Below are 20,094 nucleotides of genomic sequence, written 5' to 3'. Positions count from 1 at the left end.
ATCAGATGCTACCTGGACTCCTCTGTCAGATGACCAGGCAGATGGCAGCTGCGGTCTGTCCCTACTCGTATAGGTTTTGTTGCTTCCAGCTCTGTCTCTGTGGCTTTCTCTCTCAGCTTCTATGTGTGTCCTCTCTGTCTTCTGTGTCTTTCTCTCAGTTTCTATGTCTTTCTCTGTCTTTCATCCTCTTATAAAGGACTCCATTAAGAGTATTAAGACCCACCTGAAGCATGTCTCCACTGAAATAACCTAATCAAAAGGTCCCACCCAAAATAGGTTCACACCCACAGGAATGGACTAGCTTTAAGAACATGATCTTTTCATGGGTACATACAGCTGCAAACCGTGACAATGTTGGGGTTTTGTGCTCCTGCCCTCACCGTCTCCCAGCCCTCATTCTCGGCCCTTACCTGCCGGATCAGCCCTATCTGATGAGCGTGGCTTTGAAACAGACAGGGCGTAGACCACCTCTGCCTGCGTCTGGTGGGATCTGATGCCTGGCACCTTCCATGCCAGGGCCTGGAGGTCATGAATGGCCCTCAGTCTCCCCTCAGTCTTGAGTGATAGGAGTGTTTTTGTTATTCCTGGTGGGAAGGGCCTAGCACTGGGCTTCCTGCCACCCACCCCCATCCTGATCTGCCCCCAGGGACCTAGGCTGACTTCTGCTGCTTCCCTTCACCTGGTTTTCTCACTCAACTTCCCCTTGGTGCCCAACCAGAGAGGAACGGGCAGTGCCATCTGTGGGCACATCTCCCCGCCCCGACCCCTGCCCACTTGGCTCTGTAGAGCCACCTGCTCAGTTGCAGCTCCCGAGCAAGGCCCTGCCCCCATTCAGGTGGTCCCAGCCCTCTCCTCCAGGACCCTCCTGAGTCCCAGGACCCTACCAGGCTATTCGGGCAATTAGCAACAACCACACACACAGCCCAGTATCTCTCTGCAGGTTCAATAGCTGGATGTGTGATTGACATCAATTCAGAAGCTTAGGTTCCAAATGTCAAATCAGAATCACAGACCCTGGAAAGCCTAATCCTAGAATTGGAAGGGGCAGAACAGCAACCACCCAAGGAGGGGTCCTTCCTTGGCACCCAGGCAGGGAGACCACAATCACTGCAGAGTGTTGTGCCATCTCCCAAGAGAGATGGGTCAAGGGCGCTTTGCAGAGTTAGCCAAACTGTAAGGGGAAGGGCAGTCTCCAGATTGCCAGGCCCGCTTGAGACTTCAGACCCCAACTGCAAGGAGTGAGGGTCTGACTGCAAAGTTAGAGGGAAGAGTCCACCGAAACCACCCTCCCTTCTGACCCCAACTGTAAGACAGTCATGCAGACTGTCTTCTGCAAGGGAGGAGGTTTAATGATTTGCTGGAAGGACTGAGGACTCCCTGAAAGCTGTTATACTCATAGTTATGGATTATGCCTGGGAAAGGATACAGAAAATCCATCAAAGGAAGAGATGCATGGAGCTGAGTCTGGGAGGGTTTCCAAACATGAAGCTCCGTTGTCCTCAGGATGCAGTAGTGGCATCTGCGTGTGATGATACACCAACCTGGGAAGCCCATTGTGTGCTTCTATCCAGAGTTATTAAGGCTCCAATACATAGGTGTGACTAATCAGTTAATTGCCCACTTGGCTGAACTCAGTGTCGGCCCCGACCCCCACGCTCCAGAAGTGGGGCCTATATCATGTGGTCCAAGGGGCCTGTTGTGGGTCATTTCATTGGTATGGACCCAGGGGCCCACCAGGAATAACAAAAACACTCCTATCACTTGAGAAAACCAAGGGTTCACAGGTCACTGCTCAGGAGTCGGGGACAGAGGTTAGCCCTCATCTGGGGCAAAGCCGAAGTCTTTACCCCACAAGCATCCCTGTCACCCCAGTCAGCTTTCCTTTGTGTTAATACACTCCCTAACGGTTGCAACACTCCCTTGTGACTTTGGTTGCAAAACAATTATCTAGTGGCCATCATTGACTCTGACCCTCGCTGCCACCATCTCTTACACACACACACACACTCACACCCACACACACACCAGCACAATTCTTCTTAACTTCTACAGCCATCTGTACTGCCTTTCCTTGACAGACCTTAGTGATGTGTGTTAACCTTGTGGCCTACTAACACTCCTAAGTTTTTGTTTCCTTTTCAGCTTTACCTGGGCAATTATTTGTTGGAAAATGAAGAGAGATCTTTGATCCATGTTCCTGGTTTTGACCCATTGCTGTAACTCTTCAAGACTGTTCTAACTCTTAGACTTGATGCTAGGAATCTTTTGGTTTCAGGTGGCTCCGAACTCATTACTGATTGTCGGACAGGTGCAGAACCCTCCATGTCTGAAAAGCTTTGGGCAGCTCTCCTGTCCTCAAGCCACTCCTCCTTTTCACAGCAACAGAGTCTCAGCAGCCCTGCTGGGGTTTGTGAAGAATGTGCTTCTCTTAGTCCGCCAGGCTGCTATTGGAGAAACTCCAAACTGCAAAGTATGAACATATTGGCTCACAGTCTTGAGGGCTGAAGTCCCAAATCAAGATACTGGCAAGGCCTGCTTTCTCCCAGAATCTGTTGCATTCTGGTGCTGGCTGCCAGCAGTCCTTGGGGTTCCTTGGCTTTCCCATCACATGGCGATGTCCTTTCCTTTTGTCACTTTTCTGGTTTCTTCCTGTGTGGCCTTCTCCAACTTCTGGCTTCTGGCTTCTTCTCTTCATAAAGCTTCCAGTAATGGAGTAAGTACCACACCCCTATTCAGTTGGGTAACACCTTAATTACAAAGAGCATCTTCAAGAGGTCCTATTTACAATGGGTTCACACGCACAGGAATGCAAATTGAGATTAAGAGTGTGTCTAAATTGGGGTATATAATTCAGTCTAACAGTGCACAGTTGTCCACCCAAGAAGAGCTGTGGACACGTTCACGTTTCCTTTGACGTCTTTTGACCCATCCCTCCTAACTTTGCCGCTTCTGCCCAACTCTGACCCACCACCCCTTTGTCATAACGTGGTTGAGAAAAAAAGCAAAAAGCTTTCAGAAACAGGGCCCCTTGCCTCCCACCTATTCTGCTCACGGTCAGCCTTGCTGTACTAAACACTCACCAAGGATACAAAGTGTAGTTTCGAAAGGGCAGCTTTCCATTTTCCCCAGATCACCGCCACATTCATTTTCAACGGGCGTGTAATAACTACAGAAAAGGGCGTGCAGCATGAGTGTAAGCAAGCTCAGTGCCTTCCCACAAGCTGAGTTCGCCCCACAGATCACCCAAACCCCTCCAGCCTCCTCCCAAGGGCGACCCTTATCCTGACTCTGACACGTGACACCCAGACTGCCTCAGCTTGAGTGGACTCTTACAGCACGCCTCCTTGATATTTGACTTCCTTCATCTATTCATCTAAACTCTGCTTTCTTATTATTAAACCTCCAGCCTGAGTGGTCTTTAGCATCTTTCATGAGGACTAAACCGGTTTCAGGTACAGTAAATGCAGAATTGGCCACTGTCCGTTCGAAAACAGCCCAAACCCATGAAAATGCCTTTGTGGTTCTGATTAGCCTAACATCAGCCCTTGAGTCAGAGGACAAAAAAAAAAAAAAAAAAACCCAATAAATTCAGAACTCCACTGAGGTTCTGGGGTGCTCTGCAGGCTGCCTGTGCTCCCCCACGGGGCCTGATTCTGGGGTCCACTTCTGGCTGAAACTGATCGGGGCATATTTCCTCCTGCAGCAAGGGAACATCTTCATCGTGGACTATGAGCTGCTGGATGGTATCGATGCCAACAAAACAGACCCATGCACCCTCCAGTTCCTGGCTGCCCCCATCTGCTTGCTGTATAAGAATCTGGCGAACAAGATCGTCCCCATTGCGATCCAGGTAGGTATCCCTGGCCCCGCCCCTTCCCTGGGCCCCGGGACCCTCGAGGAATGGGGGTCCTTGAGGAATGGGGGCCCCTTCAGCAGGAGGAGGCAGCTCTCCTTACAACTACCAGGAAGGGGTGCCTGAAGCGACAGGGCTGTGCCAGGCAGACAGGAAAACAAGAAACTGTGTTCGATGCCTTTGTATCCCGGCCATGGGAAGGGCTGTCTCCCCAGGGTGCAAAAAGGCTGCAGTCCCCAGGATGCCTTTGACAGACCCGTGGCAGGGCGAGGGGCGCTGGGGTGGACACCGACAGGGCCAGGCAGGTGAAGGAAACTGTGAGCTGAGCTGGAGACGGAGGCACCTGCAGGTCACCGTCGGGGCTGGTGTCAGGGGCTGCACCTGTCCTGGGGTTGCTGCCTCCTGAGTGTCCCCAGGTTCTTGTTTCCACCCAGGACGTGGTGCAGGAAGCAAGAGGGGAGGCTTTTGGGAGAAGCAGCAGGCAGGGCTCAAGACTCCATCTCTCCCCACTCCCAGCCGCCCTCTGCGATCCTCAGAGCACCAGCCTGCCGCAATGCTGGGGGAGCTGGCACCAAGACAGCACGGAAGAGGACCCAGCTCCCAGACATGCCTTATGGGGAAGGAGCTAGAGGCAGTGAGGGCAGGACCGGACAGGAGCCTGGGTGCATGGGGGCTGAGGGGAAGGGCTGCAGCAGGGCCCCCCAGGGGAACAGGTGTCAGCCGTGAGCCAAGTTCTGGGTACTCCGGACATAACAACCATGGGCATTTATCAAGCACTTATCCCTGGCAAGCACCATTCTGTTTCAAGGGCTGGTCTGCACAGTTCCTTACCCTCTCTTCTGAAATCTAAAAGATCCTGAAGACTGCAAGGTTCGTCAAAAGTTGTCAGCAAATTTGTTGGTGGCAAAACCTGTCCTGAGCCAACAGGAGAGGCTTTTGGGAGACTGGATCCCATTCAGTGTCAATGTGCAGGTTAGAAAGGAAAACAATGCACATGGTTAAATAATAAAGAACAAAAATCTTCTATGTGCAAAAGCAACAGAAGACAAATGATAGATGTGATACATATAACAAATGGCCACTATTCTAATACTGAAGAGCACCTTTAAATTAATAAAACAAAGAACCCCATAGAAAACTAAAGCATAGAAATTGGCAATTCAAAAAAGAAGTGATGCACATGGATAATCCCCAAACGAAAAGAGGCTCAATTCACCAGTGGTCAGGGGAATGTGAATTAAAACAACTGTAGGGTCCCACTTAGGGATTATGAATTAATCGGGTTGATTCTAAAAGACTGTGCTGCCCCAGACCCAGTGGGCAGGCCACATGATGAAATCTACACACAGCTGGAATCCCCCAGATTCTGGATTCTGGAGCCCGTTGGGCCACAAGCGAAGCAGGTAGGCACGGCAAGGTCAGTGGGCACCACTGGTATTGATCATTTTATGCAGATGAGGAAACTGAGGCACAAGTGCACACAGTCGAGCCAGGCTGCCCAGCTCCAGAGTCCCTGCTTCCCCCAATACACCAAACAAGCAGATGGAGGCACCTCTCCCCAAAGGAGTCCCCAGCCTGTCACGGGAGAAGCCCTGTGCCTACGACAAGTGATGGTGATGTAAGAGAAGTAAAACGGAGCTAGAAGGTCACAGGAGAGGGCTGTTTCCCACCCATGGCATTGGCTCTGAGACCACAAGTCACCCGGGGTCTGCCAGACGAGCCTGGACTCGGGCCTGGGCCAAGTTCGAGCTCTGCCACTTGCTGTGGGCCTGGGCAACTTGTGGGATGTTCCCGAGCCTCTTTCCTCTCCTAAACCTTAAAGACCCATGCAAAGGAGGGCTGGAGGATGATAAATCCAAACTCGGGTCCTTTTCAGAAGTCCAAAAAACTAAATATCTGGGGGTCTGGGGTTGACATAGGGCGTGAGGCTGGAGTTCTCTGTATGGAGTTTTGAATTATTTTTGCAACTGTTCTGTAAACTTGAAGTTATTTCCAACTAAGTTTAAGGAAAAAAAATCTATATACCTGAAATAAATAGGTAAATACCCCTTTCCATTCTGATGAAAGAAGAAAAAAGAGTGCAAAAATGTACAAGACAGGGATAAGAAAGGAGATATAATTACAGGTAAAAAGGAGAGCAGTTACATGGCACAAATCTGAAATGCTACCAGAAATGAATACTAACTTCACAAAATATAAATTACTAGAAAAGATTGTAAAAAATGTAAAGAGACCAATTTCTCTCAATGCTGATTAAATGTCTAGCCTGGCAAGAGGCTCGTGGATGCACAGCTGGGTGTCATTCCCCCTTGACAGCAGATGTTTCCAGTGCTCTTTGATTTCTACCAGCCCCCAAATTAATTCTGTGACACCTGCAAAACCTTAGTGCTGAAACCTGAAAAGAAAGCTGCAGGCAACCTAATTTACAAATAGAGACTTCAAAAACTTCTAAAAAGAGGTTAGCACATTGGATGCAGCAGTGTAAGAAATGACTATGTTATAATCGAGTACAGTTTCTTCCAGATGTTTCAAAATCAAGAATGATACCAGCATAACTCCTTACACCAATAAGGAAAAATCTTCTGATTGTACCAGTTGACACCTCAAGGGTACATAATGCAATAACATTTAGTAGCCATGTTAATAAAAATTAAAATAGTAATTGAAGGTACTGATGTACATATGATATAAAGACAGCAAACATTTAAAAGGTGCAACCCTAAAGACATTTTCATCAAAAATCATAAGAAAGGAATACTGATCCCACTACTTTAATTTAACATTGTTTTAGAGGTTCTAGCCCATGTGATAGAACAAGAAAATAAAATAATGAGAATACTGTCAAAGAACAGTGAAAACTATCTTTTCTGGTGATGATATGATGATGGGCCTAAAAAACCTGAGACAATTTTTTTTTAAAAAAAAACAGCTACTAGAATTTAAAAGTTCATTTAGCAAAACATCTAGCTAAATATACTCTTCAAAAAATCAATAACTTTTCTCCATGCCAACAATAAAATATAATGCCCATATAAATAAAACTATAAAATCATTGTAAAGGATGTAAAATTAATTATTTTAAAATAAGAACACATGCTTTGATATCGAATAAGAAAACTTTGTATCATAAAAATGTCATTTCTGCTAAACATTATACAAACTTAGCACACTTCCAATTAAATTTTCAATCACGTTTTCTCCCTTTTGGAGGGGAAAGGGTGAGAAAACCAAATACATGAATTTAAAGATTCATATGGAAAAAGAACTGTTTAAGGAGAGTCACAAAATCTTTGAAGAAGAAAAAGGGGGATGCCTTTCCTTGCTGGATATTAAGGGGCATTGTAAGTCACTCTTCAAAGCAGATTGCACTGTGTGAAAACAGATAGAATGGTAGGACAGTGTCAGAGGAAGAGTCCAGAAACAGGCCCCAATACACAGGAATTCATATATGACAATGTGATTTTTCAACCAGGTATAAAATGATGGCATTTAATGGGTGCTCTCGCAACTGCTTTTGCAAAACGGAAAAATTAAATTGTACCCTATATGTCCTGCCATTTACAAAAACAAACAGCAGAGGAAGTAAAGATTTAAATGTATAAACAATTTAAAATTTAGGAGAACAATATATAATGTGGGATTAAGGAGACTTTTTAAAGCAAAAACAGGAAACTAAGAAGTTACAAAGGAAAAGATGATGTTTTGGTTTGCTAAAGCTGCTTAAATGCAATATAGCAGAAATGGATTGGCTTTTACAATGGGATTTATTCACTTACAAATTTACAGTTCTAAGGCCATGAAAATGTCCCAATCAAGGCATCAACAGGATGATACCTTCTCTGAAGACAGGCTGACAGCATCTGGGGCTCCTCTGTCACATGGGAAGGCACATGGCTGGAGTCTTCTCGTCCTCTCCCAGGCTTTGTTGCTTTCAGTGTCTGGCTTCAGTGACTTCCTCTCTCAGCTTCTCCGGGGCTTTTTTCTCTGTAAGCTTCTCTTAATTTCATCTCTTTTAAAGGACTCCAGTAAAAGGAGTAAGACCCACCTTGAATGGGCAGGATCACATCTCAAATTGAAACAGCTAACCCAAAGGTCCCACCCACAATAGGTCTACATCTACAGGGATGGATTAAAAGAACATGGCCTTTTCTGGGGTGCATAACAGCTTCAAACTAACGCAGGCGGGCACATTGAATAACGTAATTAAAAATAAATCAAATGGCCAAATACACCAGAAACAGAGCCAAAAAGCAAAGGATAGAAGGGTAAATTAGTTGTGACCCAACTAACAGATAAATGGTGGATATCTAAATTATACAAATAACTCCCTCACATGAATAACAAAAAGACAAATACCCTGATAGGAGAAAAAAAATGTGCAAAGGCTGTAAATAGGCAATTAATAGGAGAGGGTATTTAAATGGACAGTCAACATATGGGAAAAAAAATCAGAAACCAAAATTTAAACCCAAACACCACATTTAAGAAACAAAGCCACCTAGCTGTTCAGGGCATGTTCTGGACTCTCCCAGCATAGCTTGAGGTCCCAGGTGTGCAGGGGGGTGGGGGGTGGGGGGCCCAGGTTGGAAGTGACCGTGAGGCCGGGGCAGGGTTCAAGGGGAACAGCAAGTGAGGATGTGGACTAGCAGTGAGGATGGGGAAAAACACAGAGGCACAGCCGTGGAGGATGCTCCTTGGTGTGACACAGTTGACCTGGGGCTGTAGACCTACCACAGTCAGCTGTAGACCTACCTGTGGCTCGGGAGAGCTGCTCAGCCACACAGGCCTCAGTTTCCCCCTGTGCAAAATGAGAGCGGTGGGAATTCCTGCCTTGCAGGGCGAGGGTGAGGACTAAACGAGGCAGCACAGACAGAGCAGCTGGCGGGGATCCCAGGCTGGCTCTCGTCTCACTGCCGCGGGAGGCGGGACCCAGAATCAGACTCTGGAAGGCCCGAGGGGCCATCAAACGTGTACAGTATGTGGGGAAGGAGGGCTGTGGGGAACCCGGGAGCTGGAACTCTCTAAAAGGGCCAGTTTGCAGCTCAATTGCAGGAGAGTTCTGTTCTGTGCAAACGGGGGTTCAGAGTTCCCAGACCTAATTAAAGAAATTCTGGCAATCCAAGTTTTTATGTGAAATTACCTGATATTTACATTTTGACAACTAATGCAAAAATACATAAAAAAAGCAAATAAACCTACCATGAAGGTCCAGCTCTGCCCACCACTCCTCCCGACATGGGCCTCTCCCCCAGGTGAGCAGGACCTGAGCCTGCTGCTCATCCCACACGGGGCCACGAGCACTTGAGGTGTGGTGAGTCCAAACCAAGACCTGCTCTAAGTGTTATTACACACCTGGTCTCGAAGGCTTAGAATAACAAATAATAACATAAAATATCTCATTAATTTATATTCATTTCATGTTGAAATGGCATTCTGGATGTACAGGGTAACAAAAAATTATATTATTAACATTAATTTCACCTTTTCCTTTTAGAGAGTATTAATAGGGATTCTCCAGAGAAATAGAACCAACAGAATATAGAAGTAGTTAAGATGACATAGCTATAGGTGATGCAGTTATAGATATTAAGACATTTATTATAAGGAATTGGCTCACACAGTCATGGGGGTTGGCAAGTGTAACTCCATAGGGCAGGCCACTAGCTGGAAACTCCAATAAAGGGATACCGAAGTCCTTAGTTCAAATGCCTCAGGGGAGGCTGGCTGGAAATTCCAGCAAGATCCAATGTTTATGTAGAGTTAGAAATTCTTCTTCTGACCTCTGAAACCCTCAGTTCTGGCCTTTAAGACCTCCAACTGATTGGCTGAAGAGATTCCCCACATTGCTCAGGGCAATCTCCCTTGTTGGTTGTAGATTAAATCAACTGATGGTAGATGCAAATTCCATCTATGGAATACCCTCCAATAATACCCAGGCCAGTGTTTGACCAAACAACTTGAGATCATACTCTAGCCAAAAGGTCACAGGAAAATCATCATCATATATTCATTCATGAAAATTTTAAATTCCATATGGAGTGGGGGGGGGGCTTGCATTATATTTCTATTGGATAGCTCTGTTTTAAAGGAAAAGAAAGACAATCCAAAATGCCTAGCCCAACCATGACCTGGCCCTTTCCGACTTCACTCACCTTGTCTCTGGAAACTCCTCCCCTTGTTCATTCTGCTCTAATAGAGTCTCTTGTCTCTTCATGCTCCTGGAGTCGAAACCAGCCCCTTCCCTGCACCCGTGTTGGAACACTGTCCTCCACATTCTTCTGCTCTTGTCTGGACAACTCAGATCTCTTCTTAAATGTCCACTCCTCTGAGGCTACGTGTCCTGACATAAAAGATGGGGTTGCGAAAACACTTCCTTTCGGGCTCACGTGGCCACGCATGTCAGGTGCTAACACTGTGCCTGGCACAGACAAGGACGCGGCGGCCGTGAGAGGCTGTGGTCCTGGGCGAAGCTGGAGAAGAGGCGTTGGGGGCTGAGGCAGGTAGGGATACTTCTGGAGAGGCCATCAGCGGCCACACCCTGGAGTTTGGCGACATTATTTTTTAGGCTTTAAGAGAAAACAAAGTTTTTAAAGAGGAGGTTGGCATGACAAGATTGGCAATTTAGAAACTCCCCAGTGTAGAGCTGAAATTGGAAAGAGGAAGACGAGGGGGAGGCAAGTTGAGCCTCCACTAGTTAGAGGTCTGAGACTGGGGATAGTCGGAGCTGCAGAGCTGGAATTGGGGTCCTAGGGCCTGGGAACAGGAGGGTATCTTCAAGAGCAAGAGGAGGCGAGAAAACAGGAGTGCCAGGATACTCAGGGAAGGGATACGGTGGAAGAGTGGGGGGAGGCAGTAAGAGAAGTGGGAGGCAAATGCTGAGGAGCAGGTCCAAGGAAGCAAGCGGGGCCGGTGGAGAAGGAATTCCTCCTTGCTTCAGGTCATGGCAGACACATGAACACACTGTAAGCACCTAAATGTGATTGTCCCTTATGCTGACTTATTCGGTCCCCATAATAAACCTGGGAGGTGAGCAATAATATCCCATATTTGCAGATGATGAAAGCAGAGCTCAGAAAGGTTCAGTAAGTTGTCCAGGGTCCCCCAGGTGATGAACAATGTCGCTGGGGCTGGAAGTTTGAACCCCAGGCCCTCTACCCTTCTCCATGCTGTTCTCATGATTTGAAAGGTTCTATTTTAGAAATTCTGGAATTTCCTAGGAGGCCTGGCTCTCCAACAGCTTTGGTCTGGAGCAAAATATTGCCATGTGTTTTCTTTCTGCAACATATCAGCTCAACCAAGTCCCAGGAGATGAGAACCCCATATTCCTCCCTTCGGACGCAAACTATGACTGGCTTCTGGCCAAAATCTGGGTGCGCTCCAGTGACTTCCACATCCACCAGACCATCACCCACCTTCTGCGCACACACCTTGTGTCCGAGGTCTTCGGCATCGCCATGTACCGCCAGCTGCCTGCCGTGCACCCTATTTTCAAGGTACAGCGAGCTGCTGCCTCACCTGGTGGGGGAAACCATCAGATTGTGGGGGAAATGGGGGAGAAGGGGGAAGATCCCCACAAGGGGGCGCTGTGGCTGGGTGTGGTGGGCAGAGAGGGACCCCTGGAGAGATGCTCAGGGAGGCGATTGTGCCCCCCACCCCGGGGCTGCAGGATGAAGAAAGCCTGGGGCTTCCTGGGGGCTTGGCTGGCCCAGGGGAAAGGCTCGAGAAGGCAGATGAGTTGAGTGTGGCCCTCAGCTGGTCCAAGTTGTCTGACCTCCTCTGGCACTTGTTCCAAACTCTGCCAGCACTGGCCCCCGGGGTGACTGCAGGCTCTGGGTGAAACATAACCTCTGCGTGCCTCAGTTTCCTCATCTCGGGCCACAATAGTATGCCTCCCTCAGAGGGTTTGTGAGGATGGAGACAGCAGTTACTTCCAGAGCACTGAAAACGGTGCCAGGTCAAAGCCCAGCACTCTACAGGTTCTCATGAACAGGGTTAGTGCGAAACACCAAAGCTGCATCCCCCAGGCCTGTGCGTCCTCCCTGGGCCCGAGCAGCACCCCTCCATGGCGGCCCGGGGTGGGACTGGACACCGAGGGGGTCCGGGGGGCCTGGAGGTGGTGCCCCCCTAGTCCTCCTGAGGTGCCCCTCACTCCACCCAGCTCCTGGTGGCACATGTGCGGTTCACCATCGCCATCAACACCAAGGCCCGTGAGCAGCTCATCTGCGAGTACGGCCTCTTTGACAAGGTAGGCCCCCCAGCCCCCCACACTCCCGTTCCCCCAAGAGCCCTACCAAGCTGGCACCCACTCCTCAGAACCTCAGCGGCCTGCAGCTATCCCTAGGGGCTCGGGGACCAGGCCCCTGGCAGCCCTGTGGAGAGGACCTGGGGGGCACGGGCTTGGTGCGCCCCCAGGCTCTGTGGCCAATCAGCAGCCCCTTCCATGCCCTCCACCTCTGCATGCACTGCCCCCTCCCACCCTCTGGGATCCCCCTTCTGACACCCGCTCCTCAGGGCTCGGTGACCTCCTGTACTCCCCATTGTCCCTGGCCTGGGCCTGCCCATCACTCTGAGCACAGCCTGCCACCCTCTGCCTTCCCAGGCCCCCAGTGCTCCTAACCTGCCCCCCCCACAGGGCCTCAGGTCCCGACCCAGCCACCCCCAAACGCTCTCAGGCAGCAGCCCACCCATTTTGACTGCACTGCAGCTTTACCAAGCCGGGACCCTCGGGTCAGCCCTCGCCCCAGACAGTCCTCCTTTCCCACTCAGGTCACCTCCCATCGGGGCCAGGTGAGCAGGCCACAGAAGTTAATCTGAAGCTGGGAAGGAGATCTCATATCTCATATACCTGGAAATGACAGGGGTGGAGGGAGCCTCAGGCCAAAATGGGTTCGGGGACTCAAAAGTTACGTGCACACTCTCAGACTTTCTCTTTAAACTGTGGAATCCTATAGAAAACGCTGGGGCCGCTCTGGCAGGGTCACATGGCTGCCATGAACTCGTCTCTGGCACCCCAGCTCCCAAGGCATCCTTGGAAAATTCTGAGGTTCTGGCTGCCCAGCCAGCCCCGTGTGCATATGCACAAGTGTCTTTTGTGCATATGAGCACACGCGTATACATGCATTGCATGTGCAGGCACTGCACACATGCATGCATGTGTGAGGGACATGTGTTTACTTGTGTGCCTGCATGTGTGTGTTGGGGGAGTGAATGTGTGTGTATGTCTGTGCATGTGTGCACTATGTGGGACATATGTGTGTTGGGGTGTGCACATGTGTGTGAACATGTATGTATGCAATATGTGGGATGTATGCATGTACATGTGAGTGTATGTGCCTGCGTCTGTTGGGGGTGTGTGCACATGTGGGCATGTTTATGTGTGCCTGTGTGCTATGTGGAATGTATGTGTAAGTGTGCATGTGTGTGTGTGTGGTTGGAGGTATACACACATGTGCACATGTATGCGTGCCAGTCTGTGCATGTGTGTGTGTGTGCATGTGTGCAGTATGTGGGATGTGTCTGTATGTATGCCTATGCATGTGTGTGTCTGTTGGGGGTGTGCTGTGTGTGCACATCTGCACATGTGTGCACTGTGTGGGGCATGCTATGCCTGAATACGTGTGCATGTGTCTGTTGGGTGTGCACACGCATGTGCATGTGTATGCATGGCTATGTGTGCATGCCTGTGCATGCATGCACTGTGGGGCATGTGTGTGTATGTATGTCTGTGCCTGCATATGTGTGTGTTGGGGTGTGCATGTGTGCACATATATGCAGGTGTGCACTGTGTGGGACATGTGTGTGTCCACATGTGTGTGCACGTGTCTGTTGGGTGCACTCATGCACATGCATGCATGTGTATGTGTGCACTCTGTGGACACGTGTATATGTGAGTGTGTGCCTGTATGTGTGCGTATGTGTCTGTTGGGGTGTCTGTGCACGTATATGTGTGTCCATCTGTCTGCATGTGTGTGCTTAAGTGCATGTGTCTCTGGGTGCATGTCCACACCTCTGCAGCTGGAAGGAGGTCCCAGATCCCTTCTTGTGCCTGCTCCAGCCTTCGCTGAACACACAGTAGGCCCTCTGCCCTGCCGTTGGGGCCTCAGGGACGACTTTCTGTACTTTTCTAGCCCACCAGGTGCTCAATCTCTGGACACCCTTCCGCCTGGGAACCAGACCAGGCCTTAGGGCTCCTCTGCCCGGAGGGACACGGGCTCATGACTTGCTCCTGCAGGTGCCCACCCCCCGCTCTCTGGGCACACCAGCCCACTTCCACACCAGCCGGCAGCCCTTCAGAAGGAGCCTTGGAGCCTCTTCCCCTGGCTGCCCTTCGCACTTGGCCACCCTCAGTCTGCTCTCATGGGATTGGACATGGGCGCGCCCCCACCTTCTGAGCCACCACTCCGCCCTGGGGTAGTTTCTCGGGGAGGCGGTGGTGCTACGGGGTTGAACAGCTGGGGCAGCAGCGGCTCCGCGCATGCGCTCTCTCCTCCCATGTGCTCTCTCCTCCCCTCCAGGCCAACGCCACCGGGGGCGGTGGGCACGTGCAGATGGTGCAGCGAGCCATGCAGGGCCTGACCTACTGCTCCCTGCACTTCCCGGAGGCCATCGCGGCCCGGGGCATGGACAACAAGGAAGACATCCCCTACTACTTCTACCGGGACGATGGGCTCCTGGTGTGGGAGGCCATCCAGAAGTGAGCGTGGGCTGGGGACCCGCGGGCCTGTGCAGGGGACGGGGGCAGGGGCTGGAGGGGGGCTGATGGTCAGGGGGGGCTCTGCTGTCAGGCCTTCCTTGTTGAAGGATGGGGACCTCCATGGGGAGCCCTGAGCCCGGACATGGGTGGGGCAAGTGACAGCATCACCGATGGGGCCCTCCCCCGAGCCAGGTTCACGACCGAAGTGGTGGGCATCTACTACGAGAGCGACCAGGTGGTGGTGGAGGACCAGGAGCTGCAGGACTTCGTGATGGACGTCTATGTGTATGGCATGCGGGGCAGGAAGGCCTCGGGTAGGACCCCCCCACCGCCCAGTCGCCCGCTCTTCTGCTCTTCCCTTCACCTTGACCTTCTTGGACCACTCGGGCCCCTCACACACACCGTCCCCCCCCCTCCCCGCACCCCCTTTAGTGTTTGGTGCAGGGCCTGAGTCTCCCCAGCCCAGGGGTGCCCTGGCCGCCCACGTGGCCTCGTGGAGTCTCCCCAGAGGCAGTGCCTACCTGGCAGCCCCTGAGAGCGCGTCCCAGACATCAGGAACCCTGGGCCCACCTCCGACACATGGCTCCCCGCCCCCCATACTCCGGCCCCAGAGTCTCGGCAATCCTGGGCCCCCGGCAGGCTCCCTGCCCCTACCCAGGGCTGGGCCCCGCTGCGCGAGGAGGCAGCGACAGGGGGGTCTGCGGTCCGTGTCCCTCGCTCAGAGGGGCAGGTGCCAGCCAGTTCCGGACTCTGCCTTAGGCTTCCCCGAGTCCGTCAAGACCAGGGAGGAGCTGTCGGAGTACCTGACCGTGGTGATCTTCACGGCCTCCGCCCAGCACGCGGCGGTGAACTTCGGCCAGGTAGGGAAGGCGGCGCGGGCGGGGGCCCCTTCTGATCCGCCATCGCTGGGTCTCCGGGACCCGCTCCTGGCGCGGGCGGGACGGGGTGGGGCAGTAGGTGGGGCCTGAGCCGGAGTCCACCCCTCCCCACCCCTGCCCGGAGCCCCTCCCAGCCCCCCCACGCCCACCTCCCGCCGAGACCCACGGCGTCGGGGGACCGCCCCACACACCGCGCCCCTTCCCCTCTGACAGCCTGGGCGGGTCTTCCTGCTGGGAGGGCGGGTAGAGGGGTGGGGGGGGGTCACCGCTCTCGGCGCGCAGAGCCCCCCCCAGGCCCGAGGCGCCCCGAGGCCAGCCGCTCCCCCCGGGGCTGGAGGGCTGCGGGGTTTTCCGGCCGCCCACGCGGGCTCGTGCGGTCCCCGCAGTACGACTGGTGCTCCTGGATCCCCAACGCACCCCCGACCATGCGGGCCCCGCCGCCCACGGCCAAGGGCGTGGTCACCATCGAGCAGATCGTGGAAACGCTGCCCGACCGCGGCCGCTCCTGCTGGCACCTGGGCGCGGTGTGGGCGCTGAGCCAGTTCCAGGAGAACGAGGTGAGGCGCCCTCCCCGCGGGCCCCGGTGACCCATTGCGCACCCTCAGAATTCAGTGGCTCGGGGCTCATTCGGGACCCCTGCCCCCCCCAGGAATCCTGACGTCCCAGGCTCCAGACGGGGCCGAGAGCTCTGCGGGAGGGAGGGGCAGGAACCCGGAGGGCCCAGCCCCCCACTCAGTCACCGCAGGGTGCTGGGGGACACTCATGCGGGCAGCCCACCCCTCTGCCGCCAGAAGGCGCCCAAAGGAAACAACTAGGAAGATCCCGGTGGTCCTTGCAGACATTTTCATGCCCCTCTGCCTTTTTTAACCGAATACTGACATCCTTTGTCTGTGTATCTTTGCACGTGTGTTCAGGATGACAGGAGGATACATTCCTAGTTGAGGAATTTCTTGGTTGGGACTGAATTGGCCCCCACAAAACTAAATCCAAAATCCCATCAATAGTGCATGGTATTTCTCTCACCCTTTCCAGCCCTGGGTGTGGAACTTTCCAATTTTAACAAGTCCATCTTTTTTTTTTTTTTTTTTTTTAAAGACATGTTTAGTTCTAATTTGCAGACCCCTGTACTAGAGTGCAGCTGAGCACAGCACCCCCAAGACAGCCCCCTCCCACTTCCATCCTGCAGGGGTCCCCATGGCTGCAGGGGATGGGGGGGTGTTGGGGATAGGGGTGCCTCCTGGTGGGAGCCCCAAGTGCTGATGGGACAGGGCCAAGTTGTCACCGTGGCCACATCCCGGCACAGCTAGGACCACAAACAGCCTCCACGCTTCCTTGCATCCTTACACACACTTAGACCCATCCTGTTTTCCCATTTGTAGATGAGGTCCCAGCCCCTGAGATCTCCTTAAGGAAAGTTGGGGTGGGGGCGGTATTTGCTTCTTGGGCAATGCCGATGGGTTGCTGTGGGTTCCCGCAGTGGGGATGGGGAGGGAAACATGCTGCCTCCCTCAGCCCCCGGAGGGGCACATCCCTGTCCCTGGGGCCTGGGACAAGGCCTGTCAGTCCGAGTGGCCCCGGCTCAGGGTAACTGGTCTGTCTGTCTGTCTGTCATGTCGGGCCCTCAGCTGTTTCTGGGCATGTACCCAGAGGAGCATTTCATTGAGAAGCCAGTGAAGGAGGCCATGGCCCGATTCCGCAAGAACCTGGACACCATCGTCAACGAGATCGCCCAGCGCAACAAGAACAAGAAGCTGCCTTATTACTACCTGTCTCCAGACCGGATTCCCAACAGCGTGGCCATATGAGCCGCTCACCAGGGTGCGGGAGCTCTCCCTCTGGAAGCTTCTCCTGGCTGGGCAGGGTCTCCAGACTGCAGCCACTGTGCAGGCTCACTGGGGGTGTGCAGAACATGGGAGCAGCTCGCTCCTCCCAGGGGCCCTGCCTGGCTTCCTGGGAATGACCCTCTCTGACCCCGGGGGGGTTGCTTTAAGTCAAAGGGTTGGGTGACATTATAGCAAAGCTCCAGTACCTTTTCCTCATTTGTCCCTCTGTCTTCAGTAAGTCCCAGACTTTGTTCCAACCCTGCCACACAGGCAGTATGGCGTAGCTTCCTGCCCTCTTCCCACCCAATCTCCGTGATTCCACACCCGGGCAACGGCAGATCAGGATGATGACTGAGAGATAATTTGTTCTTGTTAGATTTGATGTATTTTTCTGTTCTATTTATGCTTAGTCCAATGTCTTGCATATTGCAGGTGCCCAAATAAATTCTTGTTGAGTGAATTAAGAATCCATTGTCATAAAAATAAGTTCTTTTGAATCAGGTCTCTTTCCACATGCAGCGTTTCAAACACCCCAAAGAGATCACCTACCCACCCCCAAAATAAGCCATAATTATTATGATTCCATCTAGGCAAAATTGCCACACCCTGAATTTATCTGAATAGAAGTTTCATTTTCCCTCCTCTTGGCCCAAACAGCTCCTACTCTTTCTTCAGAACACATCCCAAATGTCACCCCCTTTGGGAAGGCATTGTTGACTGCCCAGACAGAGCTTGTCCCCCGGGAGTTTGTCTGGCCCTCTGTGGTTGACCTTCCCTGTGTTCTGTTTATTAGAATGGGAGCCCCTGGAGGACACTAGCCCATTGCCCCATCATTTTCCCCTGACAAGGCATCTGGCTGACAGATTCCAGGCACTGTCTGGGCAGCTGGGGGCTGCCTTCTCCTAGGACAGCAGACTTGCCATGACTTTTTTTTTTTTTTTTTAACATTCTTTTTCTCCAGGCCCATGAAGTAGAGCCAGCCTGAGCCTGGGCCTGGGGATTCATCGTGTCGTCCTACACATGTACCCCACATGCCGCTCCCAGCCCCTGGCTTCAGAATCAGGTCAGCAGGTTCTCCAGTGTTTCTGGAAGGTGCTCCCATATGGTTGGCCAGCGGCTCGGTCTGGGCAAAAAGCTTGCACCCAGGGCCAGCCTGACATGGGGGTATGTGTGCATGTGTTCCTGATCCACAGAGCCCTCTGAGAAACCTTGACCATTGGGGGGCTGTTGGGGGGGAGGTCCAGCACTTATTGCTCCAGACTTCTGCCATCCTGTTTAAATGATGAAGAGTCTCATAAATATATGGGACAATATCAAATAGTTTTTTTTTTTTTTTAGTGGTTCAACCCAATAGGCTTTTTTTTAAAATCTTCATTTTATTGAGATATAGTCACATACCACGCAGTCACACAAAACAAATCATACATTCGATTGTTCACAGTACCATCACATAGTTGCACATTCATCACCTAAATCAATCCCTGACACCTTCGTTACCACACACACAAACATAACAAGAATAATAATTAAAGTGAAAAAGAGCAATTAAAGTAAAAAAGAACACTGGGTACCTTTGTCTGTTTGTTTGTTTGTTTGTTTCCCCTATTTTTCTACTCATCCATCCATAAATTAGACAAAGGGGAGTGTGGTCCTTATGGCTTTCCCAATCCCATTGTCACCCCTCATAAGGTACATTTTTATACAATTGTCTTCGAGATTCATGGGTTCTGTGTTGTAGTTTGATAGTTTCAGGTATCTACCACCAGCTACCCCAATTCATTAGAACCTAAAAAGGGTTGTCTAAATTTTGCTTAAGAGTGCCCACCAGAGTGACCTCTCGGCTCCTTTTGGAATCTCTCTGCCACTGAAGCTTATTTCATTTCCTTTCACATCCACCTTTTAGTCAAGAAGATGTTCTCCGTCCCACGATGCCGGGTCTGCATTCCTCCCCGGGAGTCATAGTCCACGTTCCCAGGGAGATTCACTCCCCTGGTGTCTGATCCCACAAAGTGGGGAGGGCAGTGATTTCACCTTTCAAGTTGGCTTAGGTAGAGAGAGAGGGCCACATCTGAGCAACAAAGAGGCATTCAGGAGGAGGCTCTTAGGCACAATTATGAGGAGGCCTAGCCTCTCCTTTGCAGCAACCGTCTTCCCAAGGGTAAATCCCGTGGTAGAGGGCTCAACCCATTAAACCACCAGTCCCCTATGTCTGTGGTCATGTTAGCAACCATCAAGGTAGGGTAGGCCAATACCCCTGCATTCTCCACAGGCTGCTCAAGGGGGTTCTACATATTTTTTTCCTTGTTTTTTTTTAACTTTCTTTTTTAAATCAACTGTATGAAAAATAAAAAAATAAAAAAATAATTTAAAAAAAACATACAATAAAAGAACATTTCAAAGAGACCATAACAAGGGAGTAAGAAAAAGACAACTAACCTAAGATAACTACTTTACTTCCAACATGTTCCTACTCTACCCCAAGGAAGTTACCTAATATAGCAACATTCTGTGAACTTATTCCTACTATACTCATCAGAAATTAACAGACCATAGTCATTCCTGGGCATTCCCAGAATGTGAAATTTACCCATAATAGCTTGTGGTCGCAGTTAAATCGTCTGGGGGGATGGCGGCCGGTTGCTGAACCCTCAGCTCTCGGCACTGCTCTGAGGGTACCGGCGGCGGGGGCTCTTTCCCGGAGGCGAGGGCGAGGCGGGGGACTTGGCCAGGTCCCCGGCGGTGGCGTGCAAGGTGTGGAGGGCGGCGAGAAGGGAAAGACACTCTTTCTCCAGTGGGGGTAGAACAAAAGGGATTTATTCAGGGGTGAGCACAGGTTATATAGGCTGG

At 51.4% G+C, this 20,094-nt stretch overlaps 1 protein-coding gene across 2 annotated transcripts in view; it reads left to right on the top strand.

The window, feature by feature from the left end:
- ALOX5 (arachidonate 5-lipoxygenase) overlaps positions 1-17,714 on the top strand; it is a 66,682-nt gene extending 48,968 nt beyond the window's left edge. For both annotated transcript variants that reach the window (XM_037804781.1, XM_037804782.1), the window contains 8 exons: positions 3,704-3,850; positions 11,143-11,346; positions 12,012-12,098; positions 14,368-14,546; positions 14,739-14,860; positions 15,306-15,406; positions 15,811-15,981; positions 17,050-17,714. In XM_037804781.1, coding sequence (XP_037660709.1) covers positions 3,704-3,850; positions 11,143-11,346; positions 12,012-12,098; positions 14,368-14,546; positions 14,739-14,860; positions 15,306-15,406; positions 15,811-15,981; positions 17,050-17,229 — 1,191 coding nt within the window. In that variant the 3' untranslated portion in view covers positions 17,230-17,714. The remainder of the gene's footprint in view (positions 1-3,703; positions 3,851-11,142; positions 11,347-12,011; positions 12,099-14,367; positions 14,547-14,738; positions 14,861-15,305; positions 15,407-15,810; positions 15,982-17,049) is intronic.
- Positions 17,715-20,094: the final 2,380 nt, after the last annotated feature.

This window comes from Choloepus didactylus, chromosome 15 (genome assembly GCF_015220235.1).
Source record: "Choloepus didactylus isolate mChoDid1 chromosome 15, mChoDid1.pri, whole genome shotgun sequence".
In the NCBI taxonomy this organism is placed as follows: Eukaryota; Metazoa; Chordata; class Mammalia; order Pilosa; family Megalonychidae; genus Choloepus; species Choloepus didactylus.
This window is presented reverse-complemented; position numbering and strand designations above follow the sequence as displayed.